The following is a 25,826-nucleotide window of genomic DNA, read 5'->3' as shown; positions in this document are numbered from 1 at the left end:
TCCCAAAACTAACCATATTACTTTAAAATTTCATATAGAAAACCTAATTATATGCTTCTCTAACCCTATCAAAAAATGTGACTTTTTCAATATTCCTGGTAAAAGAATTTTGATAAGAAATTTCATTTTTACTTAACTCAAAAGCAATAAAAATTTGTTATGAAATTGCATTAAATGAAGAGATAAACTGATCTCACGTAAAATATTTTCTCTCAAGGACCAAAAAAAAAATCCACTTAGACATATAACCAAATGTTATTTAATATCTTAAAAAGTAACACAATCCAAAATGGATATTTCACACAACACTACATAAACAACATGAACACAATATTACCATATGGAGGGACTTTCAAATATAGACTTACAAAAATCCCTGTCCTTTTTTTTCTCTTAAGTTATTATACTAAGCATGACAAGTAATCATCATTTACAATATGGTACACTGACACAATAAAAACCATGTTACAAATGTGCTGTTATAAATCAGTAACATTAGGGAAGACATTTCATGAACTGTAATTATTTCATATGAAATACTATACAATATAAACAGAACATCCATCTTGGATGACCTTTACAGCAACCAGAGACCAAGTAATTTAAATTTTTTTTCAGTGCAAACACATTTTATTCAAGGCAGTCTTGGCTGCAAAACTCCTTTCTAACATACAGTAAATCCCACTTGCATTTCTTAATTCATTTACCCTAATGCAATAGTCACATTCAGTCACTCAGAGAGATACCTGCAGAATTATGATCCCTTTAAACTTGAGGTTTAAATTTGATTCTCTTCCAGAAAGCATTATCTACGTCAACTGCTCTAAGGACTTTAATTTGTGGCCGTCAATATTTAACATGAAGGTGACTCTAGGGCAGCTTTATTCCTAACCAGCGGATGTGTACACAACCACACAGTATTCTGCCCTTCCAATATGGAAACCGTGGCACTGTCAGATCTAGGTGGGAGAAGGTGAGGCAGGCAGGGCGGGGTCCTTCGAGGAAGGGAAGGAGAAGGGCTGCCGAGTGTGTACTGCTGACCAACTTCCCAGAACTGCAGAGGAATACTATTGGAGGAGAGCTCAGGTACCAGCTTTTTGATTTGTTTTGTTTTTTGTTTTTGGTACCGGGGATCGAACTCAGGAACTTGCACTTTCGAGGCAGGCGGCGGGACCACTGAGCTAAATCCCCGGCCCACAGGTACCAGTTTTTCGGTGGAAGCAAGGGAATGAGGGTACCTGGGTCAGCCTTTGGACAGGGAGGTAGGCAGCTGTACATGAACCAGCCAAGCTTCTAACTTTGCATCACTGCCACTGTTCCAGAGTCATCGCTGCCTCACTTGGAAACACTACGTTGGCACAATATGTGTGTGCTCACACGTGACGTCAACAATCAACAATTAAAGCCCCATAACCGATAACATATAATCATAAGAAGGGTTAGTGCCCCTTGAGTTTTGTAGAATTCTGAATCTTCCAAATCATCAACTGTAAGTCACAGAACAACTGTAAAAACATAGGATTATGTATTAGAGGAGCGATCACTGGGGAATCTCTGTCTGGGATGCTGCGGCAAAAGACGCAGAGATTAACTCAATCAGGGAGATGCCAATGCCTGTTTCAAACACACAAGGAAATTTAATAGTACATTTTTCATATATATAATTTATGAAATGTCTCCTAAATAAAACTCTATGGAAAATATTGGATGTATCCTTAATACTATAAAACCTTCTGTAAGAGGGATGGGGTAACAGCTGATTCTTTTATCTTACTTGGCAAAGCTCAGACTGATCGTAATCTCTTTCCTGCCCATAGTTTACTAACCTAAAGCAAAGCAACATCTCCCTTGGCTTCTGAATTCATTTTTCCCGTGTTCTAGCCCCAAATGTGTGTGAGAGAGTTCCTCACTAATAGAAGAGTACTGGCAGCTTTGACAATAGGCAGGATGATACTACCATAGGGGGATGGAAGAGGGAAGTAATCTCTTCCTGGGTCTGCTGTGGTCTGAGAGTACATGGCTAGTCGTTGGTTTGGGGACTGGCCTGTGATAATGTAGAAGACACCTGTCAAGGATCTTATATCTCCTAATTTGAAAAAACACTTTAGTACTGGATCAGCTCCCTTGGAAATCCAGATCCTACAAAGTAGGACTTGTTCTATTGTATTGAATTTCTATGGTGCTATGGAACACTGTAAAGAGTACTTGATGAAGTTTTTAATTAAAATTTGTTACAGCACCTTCCACTGCCTGGAGCAGTCATGTTCTTGAAGATGGTATTTTAGCAGGGGAATTATAGAAACCCAATATGAAACTGTAAACAAGGGTGGATGGCTGGATCTCTCTTGGACTGCAATGGCATTTGGGTTTGTTAATCTGCTAATCTCCCACTTTGTAATCCAGTATTTGTAAGGTGTGCGGAGGTGTAAGATTCTAAACACCCTGAAGTTTCTGAATGAAAATGGACAAAGGTGTAAAGTTATATTTGTTTTCTTTGACTTTATTAGCACACATCAGAAAAATAGCATTGTATTTAGTGATTTCTCATGCCGGTCTGTCAAACAGATAGAAAATAGATTAATGATAGCTGCCACTGTACTTGTGGATAATTTAAGTCACTCTTTTTGTTTACTCATTTCAAGTATGGGTATTACAAATATGATCTGCTTTGTTAGTTGTGAATCTGATGCTTTGGAAGTACTTTGAGATCCCAAAACGGACTGTGAAATATCATTTTTGGTTGTTGTTGGATTTTAAATCAAGCTCTGAATTCTACCCATGTTATAAATGATGAGACTTTTCCAAAAAAGACCCCTATTTTATTGTGAGAAATAGGCCTATCATTTAAGTTAAAAACCTTATTTTCAAGTACACTTTGTGGTGAGAAGTGGTTTATCCTGGGTAGAATTTTACAGTTGTGCCAACCTAAAAGGGGAATGGTACTTCCATTCCCATGGAACAGGTTTCTTCTCTTGACGGTGACTGGAATAAAATTTAAATTTACGTTTTAGAAATGCTAGCTGGGTTATGAAAAAGAGAAATTGGAGAACAGCTGGTATTCAGATCATTGTTACTCCAGATTAACTTTCAATTTATGCTTCTTGAACTTGAGCTCCCCAAGGTCAGGGACTCAGTCATTTGTTATTTTTATCCAGCTAGTCCCTTTTTGGCTCTATTTGTTTTCTCTATTTGATGCACCCCCCCTTTCCCATATACTCATTAAGGTCCCCTGAGATGCGCAAAACATATCAAATGGAATACGAATTGTTTAACAGAAATCATGGAACGCATGGCACATCTCTTTTAATGAAAGTGAAGTTGGGGCTCAATAGGGTAGCATGCGATCGAGGCAGAGAGGACCAAAGTGCTTCGGAGTTGGCAGACCAAATTTTTGTTGTCTTCTGTTACTGAAAACCTAGCAGTCAAATCAGATTTCTATAGGAGTAAATAGCTTGCCAAATTATGTTTACCAATTGGCTCTTTGCCAGAGAGAACTTTTCGCAGGAATGGAGAAGAGGGAAGACAAGAATTTTTAAACTTCTGTTCACTCGTGACAAAATCAAGTGCATTTTCATGGGGAAGAGAGGAGAATACAGGATTATAGCTGAAAGCCAAAGAATGCTATGAAAGAAAACCATGGCAATGAAAAAGTCATGAGTCCACATAGGCCACCATTGACACACACACACAAAGCCATGGCCTCATGTTGAATAAAGTTTTAAACGTTGCTTTTCTGAACAATACACTTTAACACACTGCTGCAATATCATCAAATTCATGGAGGTAGTTATATGTAAAAATAAAAATTACCATAAAGTAATATGCTGTATCATAATAATACATAAGTGTGCAAAATGCCGACAGATGTGTTGACCCCTTAAAGTTGAACGCCTCACAGAGATTCAACCAGATTCAGTTTTGTAAACCTTTCAGTTGATAAACTCTATAACTAGATTAGCAGTCATGTAACACAAAGCTATGGTTTCACTGGAGGAAAAGAACATTGGCAAAGCTTGGAGAGGGCTCAAAGATGTGGACATCAAGAGTCTCATCACTGGGTGAGGCCATCTTGGACATGTGCCTTTGTCACATGTCACAAATCACATTTGTCATGCACTTTCTGCCACTACTCCTCCTCAAGAATCCAGATTATATTCAGATGAAATTATTTCTACACAAAAGATCTGTGTACATGGTATATCATCTCTAAAACCCACCATTTCTACGCTAATGGCTGTTGGTCTAAGGGAGTGTTCATTTAAAGAATCATGTACCCCATAGCATCAAGCAAATAGCATACACATTTTATTTGAATAATGTCTTCTGTAGACCTATTTCTTGTGAAACACCAATAAATTCATATCTTAAAGCTTCTCTTGAATGTAATGATTTCCCTTCCTGCACACATAATATTTGATTATTTCAATGGCTACTTTCAAGAGAGTCAGCCAGAGGCTGATGTGTTGTATGAATGGTTATATTATTTATGAACTGAATATGATAAAAATTTGAGAGTAGGTTTTTTTAAAAAAACTAAATTTAGACAGAAAAATTTAGTAACTGTATCGTATACAACTCCCCAAGGAAACAGACTATGTAGTCTACTAGATACATTATCATTCCTTCTGGAAATATTTAAGCAATGAAATAATGCATTTCTGAGCAATTGAGGCATGCCTTGGAGGAATAAGGCATGAGATTGAAAACTGACTGATTTAAGCATTTTAACGATGTGACAATTTACTAAGAAGTGTGCTTAAATTTTACTATAATAAGCCCCTCAAAAGAACTTAAACCAAACTTGAGGAGTCCGGTTTGACCCAATGCAACTTCCAAATAGCTGATGAAACATGAGAAAGTATTCATATGTTTCAAGGATTCGTCTGACTACTTATCTGCCTTCCTTAAACAAATTGTTAAGTGATTAAATCTAATGTGGAAACAGAAGTGTCCTATAAATTTTATGCCAATTTAAAAAATCTGAAGTGACAAAATTTTATATATTATATATACATTTATATGTACATATATATGTACATATATATATAATTTATGGTGTATGGCTCCAACTAGCACATGCTTCTTAAAACTAAATACAACTTTCGGTCAGATCACTAGTTAGGTCAGATGTAACCCTTTTGGACATTGTTTTCCATTATCTACAGATGTATTCCATTGCTCTCAGAAAATATAACATAGGGACATCTCTTTCCTCTTAAGATTGAATCATAAATGTTCACAATCCCTTTGCTGTTGAGCTTTCTTTGTATTCAACTTGACATTGTAAAACAAAGCAAAATGTTAACAAACCATCTTAAAATGAGTTGGGCTAATTACTATACATCCACCTTAAAAAAAGCCTCCTGAAATTGGTTACAAAGTATCTGTAAACATTACTCTGGCATAGTTCATGTATGCATAATTGTTATTACAATAGATTTTAGGGGAGTACAAATTTTGATTATACCACATTAGCAGAATGAGCACATTCTGTTGTTTATTACATGGGCACATGTATATTTCTAATCAAAAATTACTTTAAAAGTATTCTCTATAGATATCTTCCCAGGAATAAAAGGCCTGAAGTTCAACTCTCCCTAAATTTGCTCCTTCCTATAACCACTAAAAACTATCTTCCACAGCCTAATTTAGGCATTCTATTTAAAACTACATAAAATAGATTTATATCCTTCCATTAGAAAGAATAACATCCTCGGGCCATACTCTTCATTTGTATCACAAAGAACATTTTGCTTTTAAACAAACTAATTATTGTATCTATTATAGTAAGATAGGATCGTCATAAGTATCACAAGGAGGAAATCATCTTCCTTCAATATTTGATTAATACCTTTTAAAAGTCCACATTACCTCTTCCATCATTTACTGGTGTGCCCCAGCCAGACTGGCAATTCCCTTCCTTTGTCCACTTCAGATTCAAAGGCCTATATTCCTGTTTGTAATTATGGAAGGTTCAAAATCAAGACAAGCATCTGTTAACATCTGAAAGCAAAATCCTGAATATACTCCCAGTATTTCCATCGCAACCCTTCTGACACACTTTCATGGGCTCCTGGAAAATAGTGTCACAAAAACTCACAGTGAAAAATGACTGGTGCATAAACAATTCACACACAAAGGGCTGGATCCCTTCTGGTCAGTTTGGCATTGATTTCCCTCAAGGTGGACCCTTGCATTTGACATTCTGTGGTGGCTTGGGGGTTTTTCTTGTTTTTGAAAGTGTCAAGGATCAGTTCTGTGGCCCCATTTAACCACAGACTGGGAGCAACACACATCTGTGGCATTTTAAAATGGAATTGGCAACTGCATGACATTGAAAATGCATACTTCACTTACAGTGTCTAGACTTTCCTATGTGTGCTCAGATACAATTAGTGAAGCAAAAGTATACATATCACCCCTACTGCTATTCAGTTGCTACAGAGCCATAAATGTGAAAAGCAATACTCTGAAATAAAGATTTTTTTGCCCTAGCCTACTTAGCAGCACAGTTTAAGTAAACCCCAAAACTGTGCCTGAGATGCTTGTCTTTCTGAAGATGTAAACATCAGTCCCAGTGTCGTAAACTTTGCTGTATCAAATGAGACAGAAGATCTGAGGCAGAAGGACTATCACACACTAGTAACAGAAGCTTGCAAGCAGTTGGATGGTTTCTGTAATTTCTCAGCTTCACTGGTCGGGGGATCTGTATTTGCGCGAAAGTTGAAGGCTGGACCAGCTCCACCGTGGGCTGGACTCAAAGCAGGATTCTGACGACGGTTACTTTCAACAATGCTTGATGTGTTGGAAGCCAGGCTCTCTCGAGTACTAAAAGAGTAAAAAGGGTTGGTTTTGTTTTGCTTTGAATATAAATAATTATATATTGAGCCCCAGAGGAAGAGCAAATGATGTAGTTAATGGATTTCCTCTGTTGGTTCACAATGTCAAATCCATATACATCTCCACTGATTATTAGCATATGCTCTTCCAACCAGGGCTCCAGGAGCTCTGACAAGACATGTTGCAATTAGCAGCACAATGAATGAATAAAAACTGCCAAATGTACTTTGAAATGGCTCTCACTTCTTTTTACATTTACAGAAACTACTTAAAAATTTGGTATGATAGATAGCTATCATGCTACCTTTAAAATTAATAATTATACCTGTGGAATGATTTCATTTCAGGCTGGAAATTCATGGGGATAACTGCTCCTTGAAGAAAGTCAATGATTTGACCCACCTGATTCCATTTTTGTCTTTGATTAGATTTTGACTTTGGTGGACTCCGAGCATGCCACCAGCTAATTTGCCACACTGATGAGAATAAAATTTTTTGAAACACTTGATACCTCTGTTTCAAATTGTAACATGTAAGTTAAGATACAGTATTTTCAGATAAAGGACCTTAGGGTTTTTTTTTCCCATTTACTTTTGCCTTCCTTTGGTAGAAATACTTCTCGTTTTAAAGAATTCTTATAGAACAGAGGTAATTTAAAAGCTTTTATTATTTCAATTTCTCTTTTAATTCTTAAAAGTAAGAAATACTTGAATCTATTTTCTTTGAGAGATTTAGAACATTCAGCATTTGAAAGATGTAGGGCAACGGAACTAAGATTACTGGGCCTCACTGAAGGGAGCTGAATAGGTCTCTTTCAGATCCTCAAAAGGTGGCTACAAGAAACTTATCAACTTCCACAGAGACTGAAGAAACCATAATCATTTTCCACAACCACCTCACTGGGTAGATTCAAACTTTAGAAAATATTCTGAGAGTTCATCCCCAAATCTGATTAAAGGTGCTAAAGCTAGTCCACAGATCAATCTATTGTAGTAGAGACATTCTCTCCTCTCCTATTTCACTCCTATCCTAAACTGATGTAAATTCTGTCTGAATTCTATACTTTGGCAGCCCTTTCTAACAGGCTACTTAATACCAATCCTTAGAGGCTTTGAGTTTACTTTTTAAGCAGTTGTTTAAAATGCAGTTTATTCAACTACAAAAATATCACCATATACCTTTCTTCACCTCCAGAACTCGAATCAACTCATAGAGATAAGTCAAGTTCTTTCATTAGGCTTTTGCTAAGTCTGAGTAAACCTAAAGAATATTTCAAAATGCCATCACCAATGGGACAGAGAGTGACTTACTCACCTACTTACCTGGCTGACACTTTCCCCAAGTAAATTCTATAGTGGCCTGTCAAATCTACAACTGAGGCAGGGTGGGTCAGGATAGAGAAAGGCCAATGGACATGTAAGGATCTCAAAGATTACACAACATATTCCTTCAGTGTCATTCTCAATCATGATAATAACTTTTTACACACTTCCTCACATCAGCAATGCAGAGTTATGATGTGATTTACCTACTCACAGGGTGACCACGAAGAAGTACATGTCAACAAATAATGTGTATAATGAAAAGCTAGAAATATGTAAATTATTCCTGTTATACATCTAGCATACAATTACGTAAATGGCCACTGTGGGTTGGCTTGGAAATGTATATATTAATAATGACATCTTTTATATGGGAAAATGTATTTTTAAGACCCAGATGTATCATTTTAAACTGGCTTTCGAGGAATGGGCTTATGTATACCAGGCAAGGTCCCAGGTATTACATGCATATATCATGGCAAAAGATCATCTAAATTGGGAGTTGTGTCTGCTGTGAGATGCCTTTGAGCACCTTTGACCATTTTTAATATATTAATAGTGATAAATACATAAAGTATTCCAATTTCTTCAAACAATATTTCATTGGTTGTAATAACGAGTACAGTCTGTGACATATTGAAGGTTCTGAATATGCAGATGAAAAGGTTAATGGAGATGGATTTTTAGCAATAAAAATACTCCTGAAATTTAGTTTTTTTTGAGAGAGGGTCTAGCTTTGTAGTTCAGGCTGGCTCTGAACTCACTATGTAGCGCAGGCTGGCCTCAAACTCACGGCAATCCTCCTGGCTCAGCCTCCTGAGCGAGTGCTGGGATCACAGGCATGTGCCACCATGCTTGGCATGAAATTTAACTTTTTTGAATGAGAGTTAATGGAGTACAACCTTAGAAACAAGACTTCAGGGTTACACAGGCAGGAGAAATGAACCAAGTAACTCTATTGCTCTTCCTTCTGCCTGTGTGTCCCTGGGCCCTGGGCTTCCACAGCATGCACACAGACTGCGCTGGCGGCCTATGGTCTCTCTGATTTTCATATTGTGTTGCTTAACCAGATTTGCTCCCAGTTTTGGAATAGTAGGCTTTTCATCTCAAGACTTTTCATTTCCATTATGAGATCTTCCAGGATAGTTCAAGTTTCTACCCTTTAACCTTTTAAATATCCTCTATTTTTGAACAAGCAGAGTGAAGAATTTTGGAAACATGGTTGAACAAAACATCTGGGTCAGCACTGAAACCTTTGGGTTCCAATCATCGTTTTTAGTTGAGTCTTAATTGCTTAGTGCACTGTTGTACTGTAAGATCCCAGTCAATGGCTCCCTTAAGATTCCCAAGTCTCATAGAAGCAGAAAGGTGCCAGCATGGTAATGTCACTTAGCTAAAATACTACTCATTCTGAAAACTCTGAGGCAAATCTTTTCTTTTGTAGATCTTCAAGCTTTAGAAAGGAAACTTATTTTATTGAGGTGTACAGAAAAGAAATTTGCCACCTCGCTTCTAACCAAAGGATATTAAATATGACAGCAGCAAAATCAGTAAGTATTTTGAAGTTATCTAACTGCATAAAATTTATGAGTGATTTATACATTCCTGGAGAAAAAACTCTACCTTGTATCAGTGGATAGATGTGGCTAATGTACGAAACCTTTCTCCTCAGAAGAAACTTTACCTTCTCCCATGAAAATCATTTAACTTTTAAGTACATTATCTTAAAAATAAAAATAAACTTACTTCAAGAAATAATCCCAGTCATAAGTTCTATATTCCATACTCCAAGTTTTGAGATAATATATTCTGTGGAGATACTGGTTCAAATATTTCATGAATATTTCCATTTATCCATAAGCAAACAAATACTTTCAATATTATGCAGTAGTAGGGTTTTGAAGTAGAAGCCACTTAACTAATCCCAGGGTCTCCTTAGTAACTGTCTAGAGTTTTGCAGTTTCCGCCTGTGGAAGTCCGGAGGCCAAGAAGGGGAAGTGAAGGGTGAGAAACAACTGTCTAAAAAGCATCAGGCAGTAGAGTCTACATAATAAGAAATAGTAGAATATAAAGATACAGGTAAATAAACCACGTCTTTCAAAAGGGACGGCTTTGAAATTTATCATAGACTACAGACCTTCAATTATGCTATCTGGTATCCCCTATTAGGATATCAAGAGGGGAAAAAGTGCAGAACAGGAAAACAGGTAGAAAAGGATAGAGAAAATAAAATGGAAAACAAATTAAGACTTGATTTGGGATTAAAAAATATTTAACAAAACAATTATCTTAGAAAGGTGATTAAATAGGCCAGTGGTTTTAAGACTGGATGTCACAGTTCCCTAAGGTCTTTCAGAGTTCCTCAAGGGACAGGTAGAAGAGACCTGGGACTCCTGGGACATGTGTTAACTTGGAAAAAAGGTTACATGACCAAGTCGTCATCATCATCATCATCATCATCATCATTATGAAGAACTAGCCACTTATGAAATAATAAAGGCCTAATATGGGACAGATCAATGATTTTCAATTCTGACTTAGGATGCTCTGTCCCGAAATTATCCAGAGATATGATGAAATGATCACAAAAAATTTAATATTAATTCTTAATAATTAAAATAAATATATAAGGCACATAATCCTATCTGGGTACTTGTCAAAATTACTAGTATTGTTAACATCTTGGGAATCACAGCTGATAAGAAATGTTAATCGCTCAGTAGTATTTCTGCATCTCAGAGTCACCAATCTGGAGTAGAATTTAGAAGGAGGTTTAAGACCCAAGGTACCCTTTAAGGAGAAGAAAGAGTTAAGGAGAAACAAGGAAGTTTCACAGTCTCTCAGTTTGGTTTTGTAACCCCTGAACAACAGTGCTTTGGGCCCATCAGCCATTATATCCTCTCAGTTGTCAAGACTGCTGAATTACCAATACCTACAAAAAGTGGCTGTGATGAAGACACCTAAATGGTTGTGTCAGTACAACAGGAGAAGAAAGAAAAGCTGGCACCTGTTTTGATCTAACAAAGCACAGGCCTCTAGCTTTTCTGTGAAAGGAAGAAGTTTCCATTTCCCTTAGGACAGGGAGGTGATGGAGCAGGGTATTTCAGCAAGTGGGACAGGCACACAAAGGAGAGATTAAAATGGTAGCAAGCTTCTAGCTCCTCTGGCTGTTATCCCACCACTAGAGAACCCCATCCTAGTATCAATTCATATGCCCATCCCCCATCTCCCACTGACTATTCATTCTATTTAAAAAGTTACTATTTCTGAAGGACTTTAAAAATCCCTTCTCTTTAGAATGGTGGTAATAAAACTAGAAAATTTAGTAACACTGGGAAGTGCTGGTCTTTTTAGTCTGAACTGATGCAAGTCTGAGGGAAGGAGCCAACCCACCAGTCCAGATTGGTGATCTCTACAGCTGCAGAAACATTTTTTTTTCAATTCCTGAAAAAGAAGTCAGAAACAGGTTGTTAACAATACAATTCAAACAACTCTTAGCCCTTATTCACAAAACTGAGACTGTGAAATGAGAAGCTTTTCAAGTTATTTGCATGAAGCTCCCAGCCCTGGTATGTGTGTGTGTGTGTGTGTGTGTGTGTGTGTGTGTGTGTGTGTGTGTACGTGCGTGCACAGAAAGACACCTCTCCCTACCGTGGGGAGTTGAATCCACTGTCCACAGTGATGCTGCTGCTGTCCATGCTGTCAAGCCGGGCTGAATGGGTGGCTCTCTGGTTGCTGCTGCTGTCAGTTTCTTTTGGGGCAAGGAGGGTGAGGTTCTTCTCAAATTTCCTCTGCAAGTCTCTTTCCTTCTCCCTCTCGAGGAGCCACTGCATGGTGCCTACATCATCTCTATTTTTCTCCTCCTCTGTGTTTTTGTTCGCCCCTTCCTCAGAGTCGTCATCATCGGAGACGTTGTAATAGTCAAAAGAAGCTTCCTGGTTCCCTCCTGACTCCTGCTGACGCTGGGAGGCAGGCATGGCTTGGGCTGCCGAGTTCCCCAGGGAAGATTCCAGTTTCTCGCATCGGCCTGATTTTGTGTCAGCAGGTGTCTTTGGGTGAGATTTGAGGAGGGACAGGCTTGATTTGTGATAGCTGTTTACAGACAAGGTGCTGTGAAGAGGTTTGAACAGTGTGTCTTTGCTGAATATCTCTTTCCTCTTATCCAGGCTGCTGGGCTCAGTGCTATGGTGCTGGACCAGACGTCCATTGGCAATCCCTTCAGCCACTCCTCCCGAAGTGGCAGGGCCCACACCTGGTCCTTTTGGGGACTCTTCCTTGTGCCCAACGGGCTCCCTGGAGGAATGAGGGGCCTGCCTGTCAGATGGAGACAACTTCTTCACCCCTTCCACCAGAGTCAGTGTGTCATGGTCCTCCTTATTCTTCCCCAGAGGTGATGGTGCCGTGAGCACCGTCTCACTAGAGGTGTTACACTGGAAGTAGTCATCTGTGGCTGTTTTTGTTGGGCAAGAGTTGAGTTCACCATAGGATGGCAAACTCTCGGGGGGCTTGCCTGCCTCCAAAAGGCTACAAGCACTGGAAGGTTCCTTGCCACCACCAACTACTTCTGGAATACATACCTCTTTATAGCTTGTGGATGAAATGTGAGCCCTTTGATGGCCAACAGCCTGTGCAGGCCTTAAAGTACTGTCATCAATGTAGGACTGGCTGGGGGTCTGATCATCTTGGCTACAGCCTTCAGCTAGGTCTTCAGGTGTGCCTAGAGAAGAAGCACCCAGGGGGCCTTTGGAGTTATCCATCGATCTGGATCTCTCCTTGGCTTTGTTCGATCTCTCATTCCTGGACCTTCGGTCCTGGGTATGGCTGTGACTTCGGTGTACTTTTGAGTGGGAGCTTCCCCTGGAAGGTTCTGGAAAAGGCATCTCAGTTCTCCTTTTGGCCAATTCGCCAGACACATCCCATTCTGGTGTCATGGGGAAATGGGACTCAATTACGTTTGTGTTGCTGTGCATGATGAAGTTATCTCCTTTGTGTTCAATGATGAAGCAGCCCTCCCTGGGTGCCCTGGTCAGAGGGTCACAAAAGTCATACTCTCTTTCACCAGGGATCTCCAGATGTGAGCCATCTGAAGGGTCTCCTTTAGATACTCGTGTCTTGCTGTGTGACCGAGACTTCCCATGCGACTTCCGATGAGTCCTACTCTTTTTACTTCGTCCACTGTGGTGAGCAGAGGATCCTGCTTTACTCCTATGTGCTTTTTCTTCTTCAAGTTTCTTCATCAGCGCTGTGTGCCTCATGACATTTTCCACAGTCAAGTCAGGGTTAATACGCCGAATGATTTCCATCTCCACTTCCCGAGGGATAGTGGTTGGCATGTCCTCGTCTCTCAGGGGCCACTCCTCAGGAGGAAACTGAGCAGAGAAATTAGCTAATTGTTTGGTCTTATCTTTCTTAAAACTTAGCCGGAATAATTTGAGCCCAAATTTTTTTGACTGCTTTTCACTATCTTTAGGTTTTGAGAGAGTTTCTGTCTTATAAGAAAAATTTACAGTACTTTTGCTCTTTTCAGTGGGTGGCACCTGGCACAGTGAAGGAGGGCAGTAAGGGTCTTTGCAGTCCTTGGTGGGTTTCCTCTGCAGAGTTGATGCGTGCATGCTGTGCATGTCTTCTCGGCAGCAGTGGCAAGAGTCGCAGTGGTTTCTGGGTAATGTCCTTTCCCTGACGCAGCCTGAGGCAGAGGGCGTTATGGTTCCAGGTTGCGGAGAGGTACACTGAGACCTGTCAGGTATCCTCTCATCCAAATGGTACCATTTACTGTTAGTTCTTATGAGGGAAGGAGTTATGAAATAAGTCTGTGGGGTCACAATGAAATAGCCATCTGGAGTTGGATAGATTTTCCTTTCCCGTACCAGCGTGTTAAGTGTGTGCCGCAGGATTTCTTGGCTTGGGGTTGGAACACCTAAAACCAAAAAAAAAGCACACTTATGAAAACTTAACAGGAACATGTTATTGATTCCTGATTTTCAGAATCCTATTAATATTGCCAAGGTTCAAAGTCCATCCCAAGACATGAAAGGAAAATCCAGACAAAGGTATTCATTTCGGGTGAATCCTAGTTTTCTCTTATAACTTCTATAAATATGATTGTCTATAGAATGAGAAAGTATAAAAACTGAATGCGAGCTGGGAGTATAGCTCAGGGGTAGAGTTCTTGATTAGCATTCATGAAGGCCTGGGTTCAAATTTCCAGTATTGTATGAAAAAAAAAATTAGCTTGGAAAGGAGAGATGGAAATTGGAGTTAGGCTGCTACTGTTGTCATATGCCTTTAGTGAACTAAACTGTGTAAGAAATTGTTTTTAAGTAAGATAAAAATGACTGACATAATATGATATAAATTTACAGAAAGGACTTTTTCAACAAGAGCAACTAGGGAACCAAGGTTTAAAAAGGTGCTTTGACATTGAAAACAAATCTAATGCGTGTAGAAACTACCATATTGGAACTCCTCTATATGCTTGGTTTTAAAAATGGCTAATCACTTAATTTTATAAATTACTGTATATAAAAGGGCAAGTAGGCTTGACCACTGTTTATGATGTACTTTCTAATTTTGAAATCATTATCACCTTCAATTTTGAAACTCACCTATGACACTAGTCAAAATCAGGAAAGAGTATTCTCCATTTTGGCCTAAGTCTAGCAAATGGAGGTAGTTTTCCTAGTTTGTAACGAGTGAGCTCTAATAAGCACACTAGTAAAAGAAAAGACGCTGTATTGGTTTAGTCACTATATCCATAACTCCAATATTTGCTAGAATAGAAACACCAGGAAAAAATGACATTCTTTGTACAATGACTGATACTGTTTTGAAAAGGCTCTGTGTGCATGTTTATGTCTTCTCTGCCTTAAGAGCTAGAACTAAGAGTATATTCTTAAGAGCATAAATTCTCTAGCCCATAGCCCATTTACTTTATTTATTGGGTATTCTGCATTCCTTTATACTTTATAAAATTGTTCTGAGTGACAAAATTTGGAGACAGGTCAGGTCAAGTCATGAATATTCCCAGTATTCTGAGGCACACACACAAAAAAGGTAATTTTACATCCATCAACCTAATCTGATTAAGGAAGTTTAATGTGGAGACAGAAAGCTTGAGTTCTGGAGTTAAATGGCTGGATTGATAACACAGATAGCTAGTGTTCTGGGTTGAATTATGCACCCTCTTCATACTCCCACTCCCACTATACTTTTGTTTGGGATGGTCCCCCAACATCTATGTGTTAAAGGACTGGTTCCCATCTTGACACTTTTGAAAGGTGACGAAACTTTTGAAAGTAGAGGTTTAAGGCGACTAGTGGATCCCAGCCTTCTCTCTCTCTTTTGTTTTTTGGTCTTAAGGTGAATATTTTTGTTCCATTATGTGCTCCTACTGTGATGTGCCGTCTTGCCACAGGCCTAAGAGTAATGATGCCAACCAAACAGGGGCTGAAACCCTTAAAACTGTGAGCCAAAATAAACTCTTCCTCTTTACAAGTTGATTATCTCAGGTATTTCTTACAATAATAGGAAGCTGACTAACACTTCTCTCCCAAATTCATATGCTGAAATCCAAACCCCTCAGTATCCCCTCCTGAGATCACCTGATTTGGAGATCAGATTTTTATAGCTGTAGCCAAGTTAAAATGAGGTTATTAGGTGGGTCCTCATCCAATATGAATAATGTCAATTTACACACAAATACATGTACAAAGAGAAGATGGTGTGAAGAGATACAGGTGGCCACCTACAAGCCAAGGAAAGATGCCTAGAATAGATTCTTTCCTTACAGCCTTCAGAAGGGATCAACCACCTTTCTTTTTCTTTTCTTTTTTTTTTTTTGGTACCAGGGATCAAACTCAGGACCTTGTGCTTTTGAGACAGGCAGTGGAACCACTGAGCTAAATCCCTGGCCTCGGGATCAACCATACGGGACTTCTGGTCTCTAGAACTGTAAGATGATAAATTTCTGTTAAGTCACCTGTATTTTGGAATAGCAGCCCTAGCAAAGTAAGACAGCTCACAAATTAACCTCTCTAAACCTCTGCTGTCATCAAAATGTGGATAATAGGGGCAGGGGATTTAGCTCAGTGGTTCCGCCCCTTGCCTCGCTATCGCAAGGTTCCAAGTTCAATCCCTGATACAAAAAAAGATGTGGCTAACAGTGGTACCTAGTCTCATAGAGAGTTTAGTGCAAGTAGAACAGTGCCTGACATAGAGTGAGTGGTCACTAAACACTATTAGTAGTGTCATCTTTGGCTCAACTCCCATGCAAATCCAGATTACATTCAGAGAATGTTGAATAGCAATCCAGAGCAGCTCATCAGAACAAGCTAAAAAGTTTAGCCTCCCCCAGTCCTTCCAAAACTATAAAAGTGGAATATAAAGGCATTAGATATGGCTTGAATTCTCAAGGAGAGACACTCCATGAATATGATGTGACATACACACCCATTTGTGTTACCAACTTCAGAAGGCACACGTAGTGAGCAAAGTGGAAAAAGTAACATTTCTAATGGTTATTGTATTGCTTAACATAATTATTTAACTTTTGAGTTGCCTAGTTTTCTTTTAATCTAATGCTTTTATTAATAAGCATACATTTGTACACAAATAATTTTAAGACTGGTATAATAAAAGTTTTTCTAATTTTGAGAAGTTTTCTGTACAATATAGAAATGTGCAAGCATTTTGATTTAATAGTGATATGACCCAAGTCCTACAAATGCCATTCTTAGGCACAAACATAAAACAAAAAATGCTTATACATAAGACAAGCAACTTAAAAGAGCCCTGACAGCCTACTAACAATCAGGGCCTTCTGCTGAATAACAGAAGACACTATTCACCGAGATAAAAGACTCCAAAGATGAGGATACACTTCCCACATTGTAGTCTCCTGAATCATCCAGGTGTTGGCACAGCAATTAAGGTTAACAAACCCATGTGTAAAACTGACTGTATCTTAAAGATTCATTTACAAGAATTCATATAATTCACATAATTTGCCATGGTTGCTATAAAGAAAAGCTGAGGTTTAATTCATATGAATAGTCATGACTTTAAAACAGAAATTAAACTGTATTACATAATTTGCTGACTGTAGACTTTAAAACCCATTAAGCTGTATGGACTCATGACCACATTACAGTTATCTTTACTTACCATAAGGAACCAGTTCCTTTGCTTGTTTCCCAAATGAAGGGATAAGGACTTCCATAGAGAATTTGCTTCTATGCCTTTTATAAAGTCTTGGATTTTCAGGAACATCAATCAAATAATGTTTATTTTGAAAGCAAGAGCCCATAAACATTCTTTTCTGCCCATCTGATCCATTTCCCATACCTCTGCCTTGAGTTTTCAAAGATCTAACTGGAAATTGCTGGCATTTATGGTTATTATTTTATTATTAGCCCTGGAATAGTGACTGATATTTTCAACTGTCTACAAAATCCAAAGTTCTACCAGAAAACTGTAGAGTTGACCTAAAGTAACGGATACTTGCATATTCCAACACTTTCAGATTATATTTATGTTCCTCATGAATTCAAGTTTTGAATTCAGGCTTATAAAACAAAGATAAGCTTTACATTCTAACAGGGCTGAAACCTGACCTCACTCCTTTTCTATATCTTTCCATTTTCCAAAGTAAAAATAGATATTTAAAAACACTGCATGGCAATGTGATGTTTTTTAGGCCTACATATTGCTTTAATTGTTCAAATCCGATCAACTGTGAGAACAGAGAGAACATGCCCACTTTCTATATGTTAAGCATTTTAGACTGAAAATGGTTTGTTTTATTTTGGGGGCATATGGTTACTACACCGCCCAGACTGGCCTGGAATTCCTGTACTCAAATAATCCTCCTGCCTCAGCCTTCCAAGTAGCTGGGAGTACAGGAGTGTATCACTGCACCCAGCTTTACAGTGAACATTTAGTGGGCTTCTTTAGGTTATTCTTCTTGTTTGTGAAGAACACTGGATGAGGGACAATACAGTAGGATTAGATGGAGAGAGAATATGGTATAGTCACATTAACAGTCTCCAGCAATTTCTAAAGTCAACTTGAACCCCATTCCCAGCCTTAGAGCTCTAACTCTGTTTCCCAGAGATCGGCCTTCCTCCCAGGAAGATCCATTTCCAACAACATAAGAAGTACCAGCCCAATGTAAATATTCATTCATTTTGGGTGAATGATGAATAGTTCTTTAGAAATGTGAGAAGCAAGTATTTATTCTTCTTAAACCTTTTAAAAATATTCTTGATTCTCTACTGGAAACTGATATATAAAAGCCATTGAGTTAGTCTGAAAAAAATTCTACCTACATAAGGTGAGAGTAAGGTTTGTTTTAGTGTATGAAACATTTTTACTAGAAAACTTTTCACTAAAAACTCTTAAAATATGGATGCTCAAAACCAAAAAGGGGCCAAATTCTATACTAAAGAATTGAAATATTTTAATAATATTTTGAATTCAAAACTTTATTTTCCAATAGATTTTAAAAATGTAAATACTCTTACCTTTAAAAACATATAAATATGATATTTAAACTCCTCTAGAGTTTCACCATTGTCATTGAAAACACATTTTCAAATAGAATTTAAAGCTCTAAGTTTTCAAGAGTGTTTTTGTTCTGATATAGCTTAAGGATGATGAAAGGATAAAAAAAATCAAAGGAAGAGAAGAAAAGAAAGGAAGGAAAGACATAAGCAGGAAACCATCTCAGTACTAGTAAAAAATGTTTCTAAAAAGAATGAAGGGCCGGGGATTTAGCTCAGTGGTTCTGCCGCCTGCCTTGCAAGCACGAGGTCCCGAGTTAGATCCTCGGTACCAAAAAAAATTTTTTTAAATAAATAAAATAAAATAAAAATAAAAAAGAATGAAGGAAGCCTGGAAACAAATCTCACTTTGTACAAAATACTAACATCTGGACCTACTGCCAAACAAAATTTTAAATAATTACCACCATGCCCCAGACCAGGGATCAGAAAACTTCTCTGTAAAGAGTCAGACAGCAGACAGTTTAGACTTTGTAAGTCATATCATATCTGTTGCAAATACCCAACTCTAACAATGTAGCATAAAGAGCCAAAGAGAATACATGTAGGCACGATGTGTTCTAAAAAGTCTTTGTTTACAAAATCAAGTAGTGGGCCACACTAGGGAACAGCTTATAAACCCCCTAGACTCAAGTTTGTGCAGGCTCCTTGCAAACTTCTGGGGTTGGTAAATATTTGTCAGTGTCACACACATGAAAAAGCTCCAGTTAGGTCCTCTCAGTTCCTCTAAGACCAAGGCCTTGGGAATAAAGTTCACTTGCACAGCAGCTAGCAAGCCAGTTATGCTTTTAAGTATAAATGATATAAGGATTTCTCAACAAAGTATTCCAACTTAGTAATATTGTTATCAGCTACTTCACAGTAACAAGCATCTTACTGTCAAGTACTGGCTCTGCATTCTTTCCATTCTTTATTTTATAGCCCCTGTAGTGGGTGGTAGGCAACTAATTCTGAAAAAACTGTCTGATCTTTCATTAAATTATATAAAAATATAAGGATTTTTAAAAGCTTCTGTATTTGATATCAGAAGTATAAGGCAGGAAGAAGAGCCTCCCTTCACCAGAGACAGCTGGGCCAGTATCTTCTTTTTACAATATTTTAAAAGAAAAGCAAATATGTATTTTATTTTTTAAAATGAAATCTTAACTAATTTTTCACATAGTATTTTCTTAAAGCTCATCAAGCCATGACACAAACATGTAAGATATGTTTATTTTTCATTGGACCCACCTATTCCCCTCCTGGCTATCTTCTCAAAAGAATTAAAAGAATCATACCCCAATCATATATGGGCACCCACGTTTATAGGAACACAGTTTGTAATAGCTAAGACTTGGAAACAACCCAAATGCCCATCAACTGACGAACACATAGAAAAGATGTTCTTTTGTTTTGCTGTTTTTTTGGTACCAAGGATCGAACTCGAGTCCTTGCACTTTTGAGGCAGGTGGCGGAACCACTGAACTAAATCCCCAGCCCCAAAGGGATGTCTTTTGTTTTATAAAATAGAGTACTACTCAACCATAAAGAAAGATAAATTTGAGACATTTATAGCTCACTGGATGTACCTTGAGACTACTCTTAAGTGAAATAAATCGGACACACACATGTAAATATTGCATTGTCTCTCTGGTGTGAGAAACTGAAAGGGTAAACAAGAGCCAAAATGTATAATAAGTAATGTGAAATAGGAAGAAACTGTTCAAAAGGAAAGGGAATCAGGAAAGGGGGAGTGAGGAAAGAAGGAAGAGAAAAGAAAAAAATGAGAAAAGAAGGAAAAAAATGGAAACAAAGCTTTTGTAAATAAGGAGGGGGGTTGAAGAGATGGGAGGGGAAGGGGTGAAAAAGAGGAATCAAGATGTACCATGTACAGGTATAAATTTTCTTTGGTGAATGTGGTTATTATGTATATTTAAATTGTACCAATAAAATTAATTTTGAAAAAGATGTGTTTATTTTTGACATTACTTTTCCTGTAGTTTAATCCCTTTGGATTAAAATTTTCAGTTAGTTGTTTCTGACTAGCCTCATTTTCATAAATTCAAGAAAGGCTGGATTGCAAAAGTTGAATTGAGCTCTGGTTAATTTTGTGCAATTCTCTGTTTTTACTCAGTGCCAATTCAAAAAGTACTGCACCTCAAGCAATGAAATTACTTTTGATGTAACACAGATGTGCTTTGATTTTTAAGAAAAAAAGAAAAGTTCCTGGTCAGCTTCGGTGAAGAATGCCAGGGATGGTGCCTCTCATCTGTAATTCTAGCACTTGAACCCAGCCCAGGCAACTTAACAAGACTTGGTTTTAAAATGAAAAACTAAGGTGGGGTGAGGTGCTCTGAGGATGTAGCTCAGTGTGAAAGCCCCGAGTTCAATCACCAGTGCAGGGAAATAAACAGAAAATCCTTGGGAAGAACAGTCAGTCCATTTGAAGTCCCAGAGTCACAGAGCACACCTGCATTTGGAAAATGTCCGTTCTTTTCTCATTACCTGGGAAACACGTTGTCAGGTGTTCCATCAGTGCTTCTTGAGTAACAGGTTTTCTTGCTGAGTTCATTGCTGAGATGGCCAAGCAAAGGATTTCCCCGAGTGGAATGAACTGAGACTGACTGATGGGAGACATACTGATTGGTGATACATCACCTGCAGAAAGACAATTTCCAAGTGAGTGCTTCATTAAAACTCCCAGTCATTTGTCACACACACAACACCTTCACACACGCGAGCATTCCCCCCCGCCCCGACAGTCCCCTATCCCTTGGATTATGAATACAAGTAATTCTGAACACAGAAATTGGTGATAGCCCCAGCCAGTCCCATCCAGGTGAAAAGAGTCATATGCACAGTGGATGCCTCTACTGCCTTGACAAATAAAAACTTTCCTTTGAACCTGAGGTCTCCTTTAAATAGTGTGCTGAAAGTCCCACAACAACGAAGCTTTGAAAAATGATTTCTGTTTTGATTCACTCAGATTTGATTTATTTAATAACTGCCGTTCACATCTCAACAAATGCATCTGTGGTAACTTGATGATTCATTCATTCAAATGTGCAGTGTGTTTATGTGTCAGGCATCTGCCAGGGGATTGGAAGCTGTAGACAGTGAGTAAGCTCCCCTCCTGCAAGTATTTCTGCCCTCGAGTTTCTATTTAAGTGAAGGAAACAGACAAGTTGATCAAAGGTCACTGTGTTGTGGAACAGGCGCAAAAGACTGAACACTAAGCTTGGGACGGGGGGGGGGGGTGTCCCATCACCTAGAGATGTGCTGGGGCTCAAAAGCTAAAAGTTGTAAGGTTTTCCAGTCTGAATCCTGTGGCGAAGACCAGCATCAAAAGGGTGACTGATGTGAGTCTTGGGGAAGTGTCAACCTGCAATGCAAATACTGTGTCTGCTTCTGAAATCTTTACACCGTAGTGTGGAAATTGTTGAGATATGTTTCTAAGTTCCCTAATATTTCAAGATTTCTGCTGTCAGGATGGCCCTAGCATAGGGAGAGGCTAGGAGAGGAGGGCAGCCTGATCCTGAGAACTGAGGGCCACCTATTTTATACCTTGAGGTTATACTTATATTTTACTTCAAAGACGTTCTACAGAAAGAAGATGAAAATTACCAACAGAGTATCTGTGAACTCCTAATCTTTTTCTTTCTTTTTTTTTTTTGGTATCAGGGATCGAACTCAGGACCTTGCACTTGCGAGGCAGGTGGCAGAACCACTGAGCTAAATCCCCTGCCCCTGTGAGCTCCTAATTTTATTCCCCACATAAACTCACATGACCTCTCTCTTTTTGTTTCTTAAGCAAGATTTCTCATGTAATAAGCTGTGGTGGCTCAGGTCACACAGCTAAGACTCAGGTCAGCATGTGGCATTAGGCAGCATTCTCCCCAGAAGATGTGTGGGTGCTGTGGAATGGACCAGCATCCACACTGTTGGGGCACTTAAAGTTACGGCAGCCACAACCCCTAGTTTGCAGGTGACTATAGAGGTCCTTTGGGAAAGAGTTTGAACTGGCTTTGATGGACCAAAATGGGAAAATGATTTGATGGATACAATCAGAGAACAGGGCTGGAGATCACCACATGTGGGGTTATTCTAACAGGTGCATCGCAGAAAGCAAAAGGACTCCAGGGTCCAAGTGGAGGCCTGAACCCTCTCTCCAAGTGCAGTGTAGTTCAGAGCTCCCTTCCTGCTGCATCACATGAGGCTCCATGAGCCCTACTGTGACTCTAGTGTCTGTGAGATGGATGTGAGAGGAGTAAGACATTGCCCCAATGGCCAGAAGGAAGGAGAAGTACCCAAATTTTTAGAAAAAGTGTAGGTTCAAAGAGGTTAAAAATCAACAGAAACTAGGAATTGATCTAACGTAGAATCTACAAATTTCTGGGGCCCATGAGACATAAGTATCATAAAGAGAAGCCATCTGGGCCAGGTGTGGTGATGCAGGCCTGTAAGTCCAGCACTCTGGGAGGCTGAAGCAAGAGGGTCACAAATTCAAGCCCATCCTAGGCAACTTAATGACTTAGCAAGCCCTGTTTCAAGGGGAGTGGGTGGTGGAGATGTAGCTCAGCACAAAGGTCCTGGGTTCAATCTCCAAGTCTGCCCCCAAAAAAGTAGCCCTCTGAAAAAGTTCCTACAGTAGCTGATGGGACAACGGCAGGCGGAATCTAACCCATGGAATTTGGGGCTGTTACTGGGAATGTGAGTTTCACTTACTGCCTGGGGAAACTCAATTCACATTGAGAACTTAATTAAAAATGATACAATTGTGTGGCCTGGGACCATCTGAGGGAGCAAGTTGGCCACAGCCTTGAACAGTGTATTTAAACCTTTTAAAGGAACTGGTGTACTCTTTATTCAAACCAAATCTTATTCTCAAAACCAAGGTGTAACAAATGAATGGATGCTGGTATTCAGTTGTGGCTGAGGTGGGGAGGGGGAGGCACTTCTGTTCAACCCTATCCTCCCATGCAAAGCCCTGCTGTTTGGCCACAGACCCTCAGTAACTTTTAACTCTTCTGTGGCTCTTTCTTTCTCCCTGCACCTCTACAGTAGAGGAGAAGGAGCCCTGAGGCTGGCCTTCTTGCTGAGTCATTAGGTTAGTGTTAGCCATGGGGACTCAAAGTCACCTGGGATGATTTTGAAAGTCCGATGAAAAGGAGGATGGGGGCCAGCTTGTCAGAGGAGGGGTTCAGAGCAGATTCTAGGAACCTTTGACTTATGTATCGTTTGGAAGGTTAACATCTTCTAAAATTTAAGCATCATAGCTAAGAACTCAGAAGACTAAAAATACAAAAATATGAAAATACGATTTTAAAAACTACAGCTCAAAATGATTTCCTGACTCTGTGTAGGTTACAAGAGGAATCTTCTCTGTACAAAGGAAATGACTATTAGCAAAACAAACTGCTTTAGGCCATGCTTTGTGCTTCTAGATGAAATGATTTGCTTAGTTCCGCTGCCATCTTCTTAATTTCTTTTCATTCACTGCAGCCAACTGTAAGAGGCGGCATGCTTTAAGTGTGTCTGAATTGAGTTTTTGAAAAAAATCAGTTTCACCATAATAATGAATATGTGCAGTAAGTTTTAACTCAAGATACAGAGCAAAAATGGAATCTGGATGCTCTAAGTAACTACTGCCATGTCATCCCGTTTTTATACTTCACTAAGAGAAATTATTTTCCACTCCCAATCCATCAGCAATTCTATCTAGTCTACATCCAAATGCTTCCTGGATCTGTTCCTTCAACTCCAAGTCCAGTGCTATCTATCCCACTGCTGTCTCCCCTAACTCCTCTGCAAACCTCCGTTACGTCTCACCATTATAATGACTTGATGATACTGTCTTCCTCCCTGCTCCTGACACCCCCTTCTCCACAGAACAGTCAGGATCCTCATAGAAAAACAGAAAACACTGCCCTTCATAAAACTCTGCAGTGGCTGCCTACTGCACTTAAAGGGAAGTCTATGAGTTTTCACCAGCCTACAAGGATCTGCAAGGTTTGGGCCTCTCCACCTGCCTCTGAGATTACCTCTGCCTACTCACTCACTCCTTTTCTATCCCACGCTCACAACCTCCTCTAAGCTGTGAACATGCCAGGCTTCTTCTGAACTCAGGCAGGGCCTTTGTATTTTTTTGTGCCCTTGGCCTGGGATTCTCCTTGATTGGACCTTTTTAGGACTGGCTCTTTCTCATACTTCAGGTCTTAAATGAAAGGTTGTGTACCCAGGGAGCTCTACCCTGACCTCAGTCCAATGCTGCTTCAACATAACTGGAGTTCACTGCCTTCACTCTCTGAATGTGTGCTTGTATGTGTATGTGTTTCCTGGTACTAGCTTATCCACTAGAACATAAACTCCATGACAGAAGGAGACATGAACTCCACATCCCCAGTATCTACAATAATGCAATGCTTTCAGAACAAACCCAGTACATGCCATGTCTTTTGAATGAAAGAATAGCTATTTATAACATTATAATACAGTGGATTTCTCAGGGTATTTTAAAGTTTTGTGATCTTATATTTAAAGCAAACAGAGACCAAATATACTTAATGATCCAATTGAAGATAACCTCTGATTAATTTTATGAACAATAGTCCCCTGAAAACACAGTAATTACCATAGAAAAATAATTATATATTAATTGAGGTTTGGAACATGGTTTTAAGATCTGTATTAATGGAATCAAGATCTGTATTAATGGAATCATATCTCTCAACACAACATAGGACATAATTCAGCTTTACCAAGGTTTTTCTGTGGATCTTATTTCAATCTGCTTAATGAGCTAACTAGTCATTCCTAAAATATGCTACTAGAAAATTATTCCACCAACTAAATCACGTTTATTTCTTCAAAGAAGAAAATAAGAAAATGTAAATACTGCTAAAATATTATTGGTCACAGTAATCTGTATAAACTACAGATACTACCATACTTTGCATAAATTATGAACTATAACTTACTTGTCTATAATTTATAGGATGGATTTTTCTAATGGCAAAATGAGTTCAGAACACATTCATAAGACAATTCAATAAGTTCACATGTACATGTGGGCTAATGAATTCTTTCTAAAATGCTATTATTCTGTCTTATTGTATTTAAAAATTAA

The 25,826-nt window shown here is 38.8% G+C and overlaps 1 protein-coding gene across 7 annotated transcripts in view; it reads right to left on the bottom strand.

Annotated features, from left to right (window-relative positions):
* Positions 1 to 236: 236 nt before the first annotated feature.
* Positions 237 to 25,826, bottom strand: part of Stox2 (storkhead box 2) — a 256,201-nt gene continuing 230,611 nt past the window's right edge. For 4 of the 7 annotated variants that reach the window (XM_021264981.2, XM_087217059.1, XM_004852989.4 and 1 more), the window contains exons 2-4: positions 21,206 to 21,358; positions 11,814 to 14,079; positions 237 to 6,828 (exon numbers count right to left, since the gene is read on the bottom strand). In XM_021264981.2, the coding sequence (XP_021120640.1) occupies positions 6,633 to 6,828; positions 11,814 to 14,079; positions 21,206 to 21,358 (2,615 nt within the window). In that variant the 3' untranslated portion in view covers positions 237 to 6,632. Of the gene's footprint in view, positions 6,829 to 9,908; positions 10,206 to 11,555; positions 11,607 to 11,813; positions 14,080 to 21,205; positions 21,359 to 25,826 lie in introns of all 7 variants that reach the window. The other 3 variants (XR_002397664.2, XR_002397665.2, XM_021264982.2) reach the window with 3 other exon arrangements.

The sequence above is a fragment of the Heterocephalus glaber genome, unplaced genomic scaffold (assembly GCF_053883595.1).
Source record: "Heterocephalus glaber isolate CG9 unplaced genomic scaffold, H.glaber_assembly_v1.0 deba00001461, whole genome shotgun sequence".
Taxonomy (NCBI): Eukaryota; Metazoa; Chordata; class Mammalia; order Rodentia; family Bathyergidae; genus Heterocephalus; species Heterocephalus glaber.
Note: the sequence above shows the minus strand (reverse complement) of the source record. Positions and strands in the feature narration are given on the sequence as shown.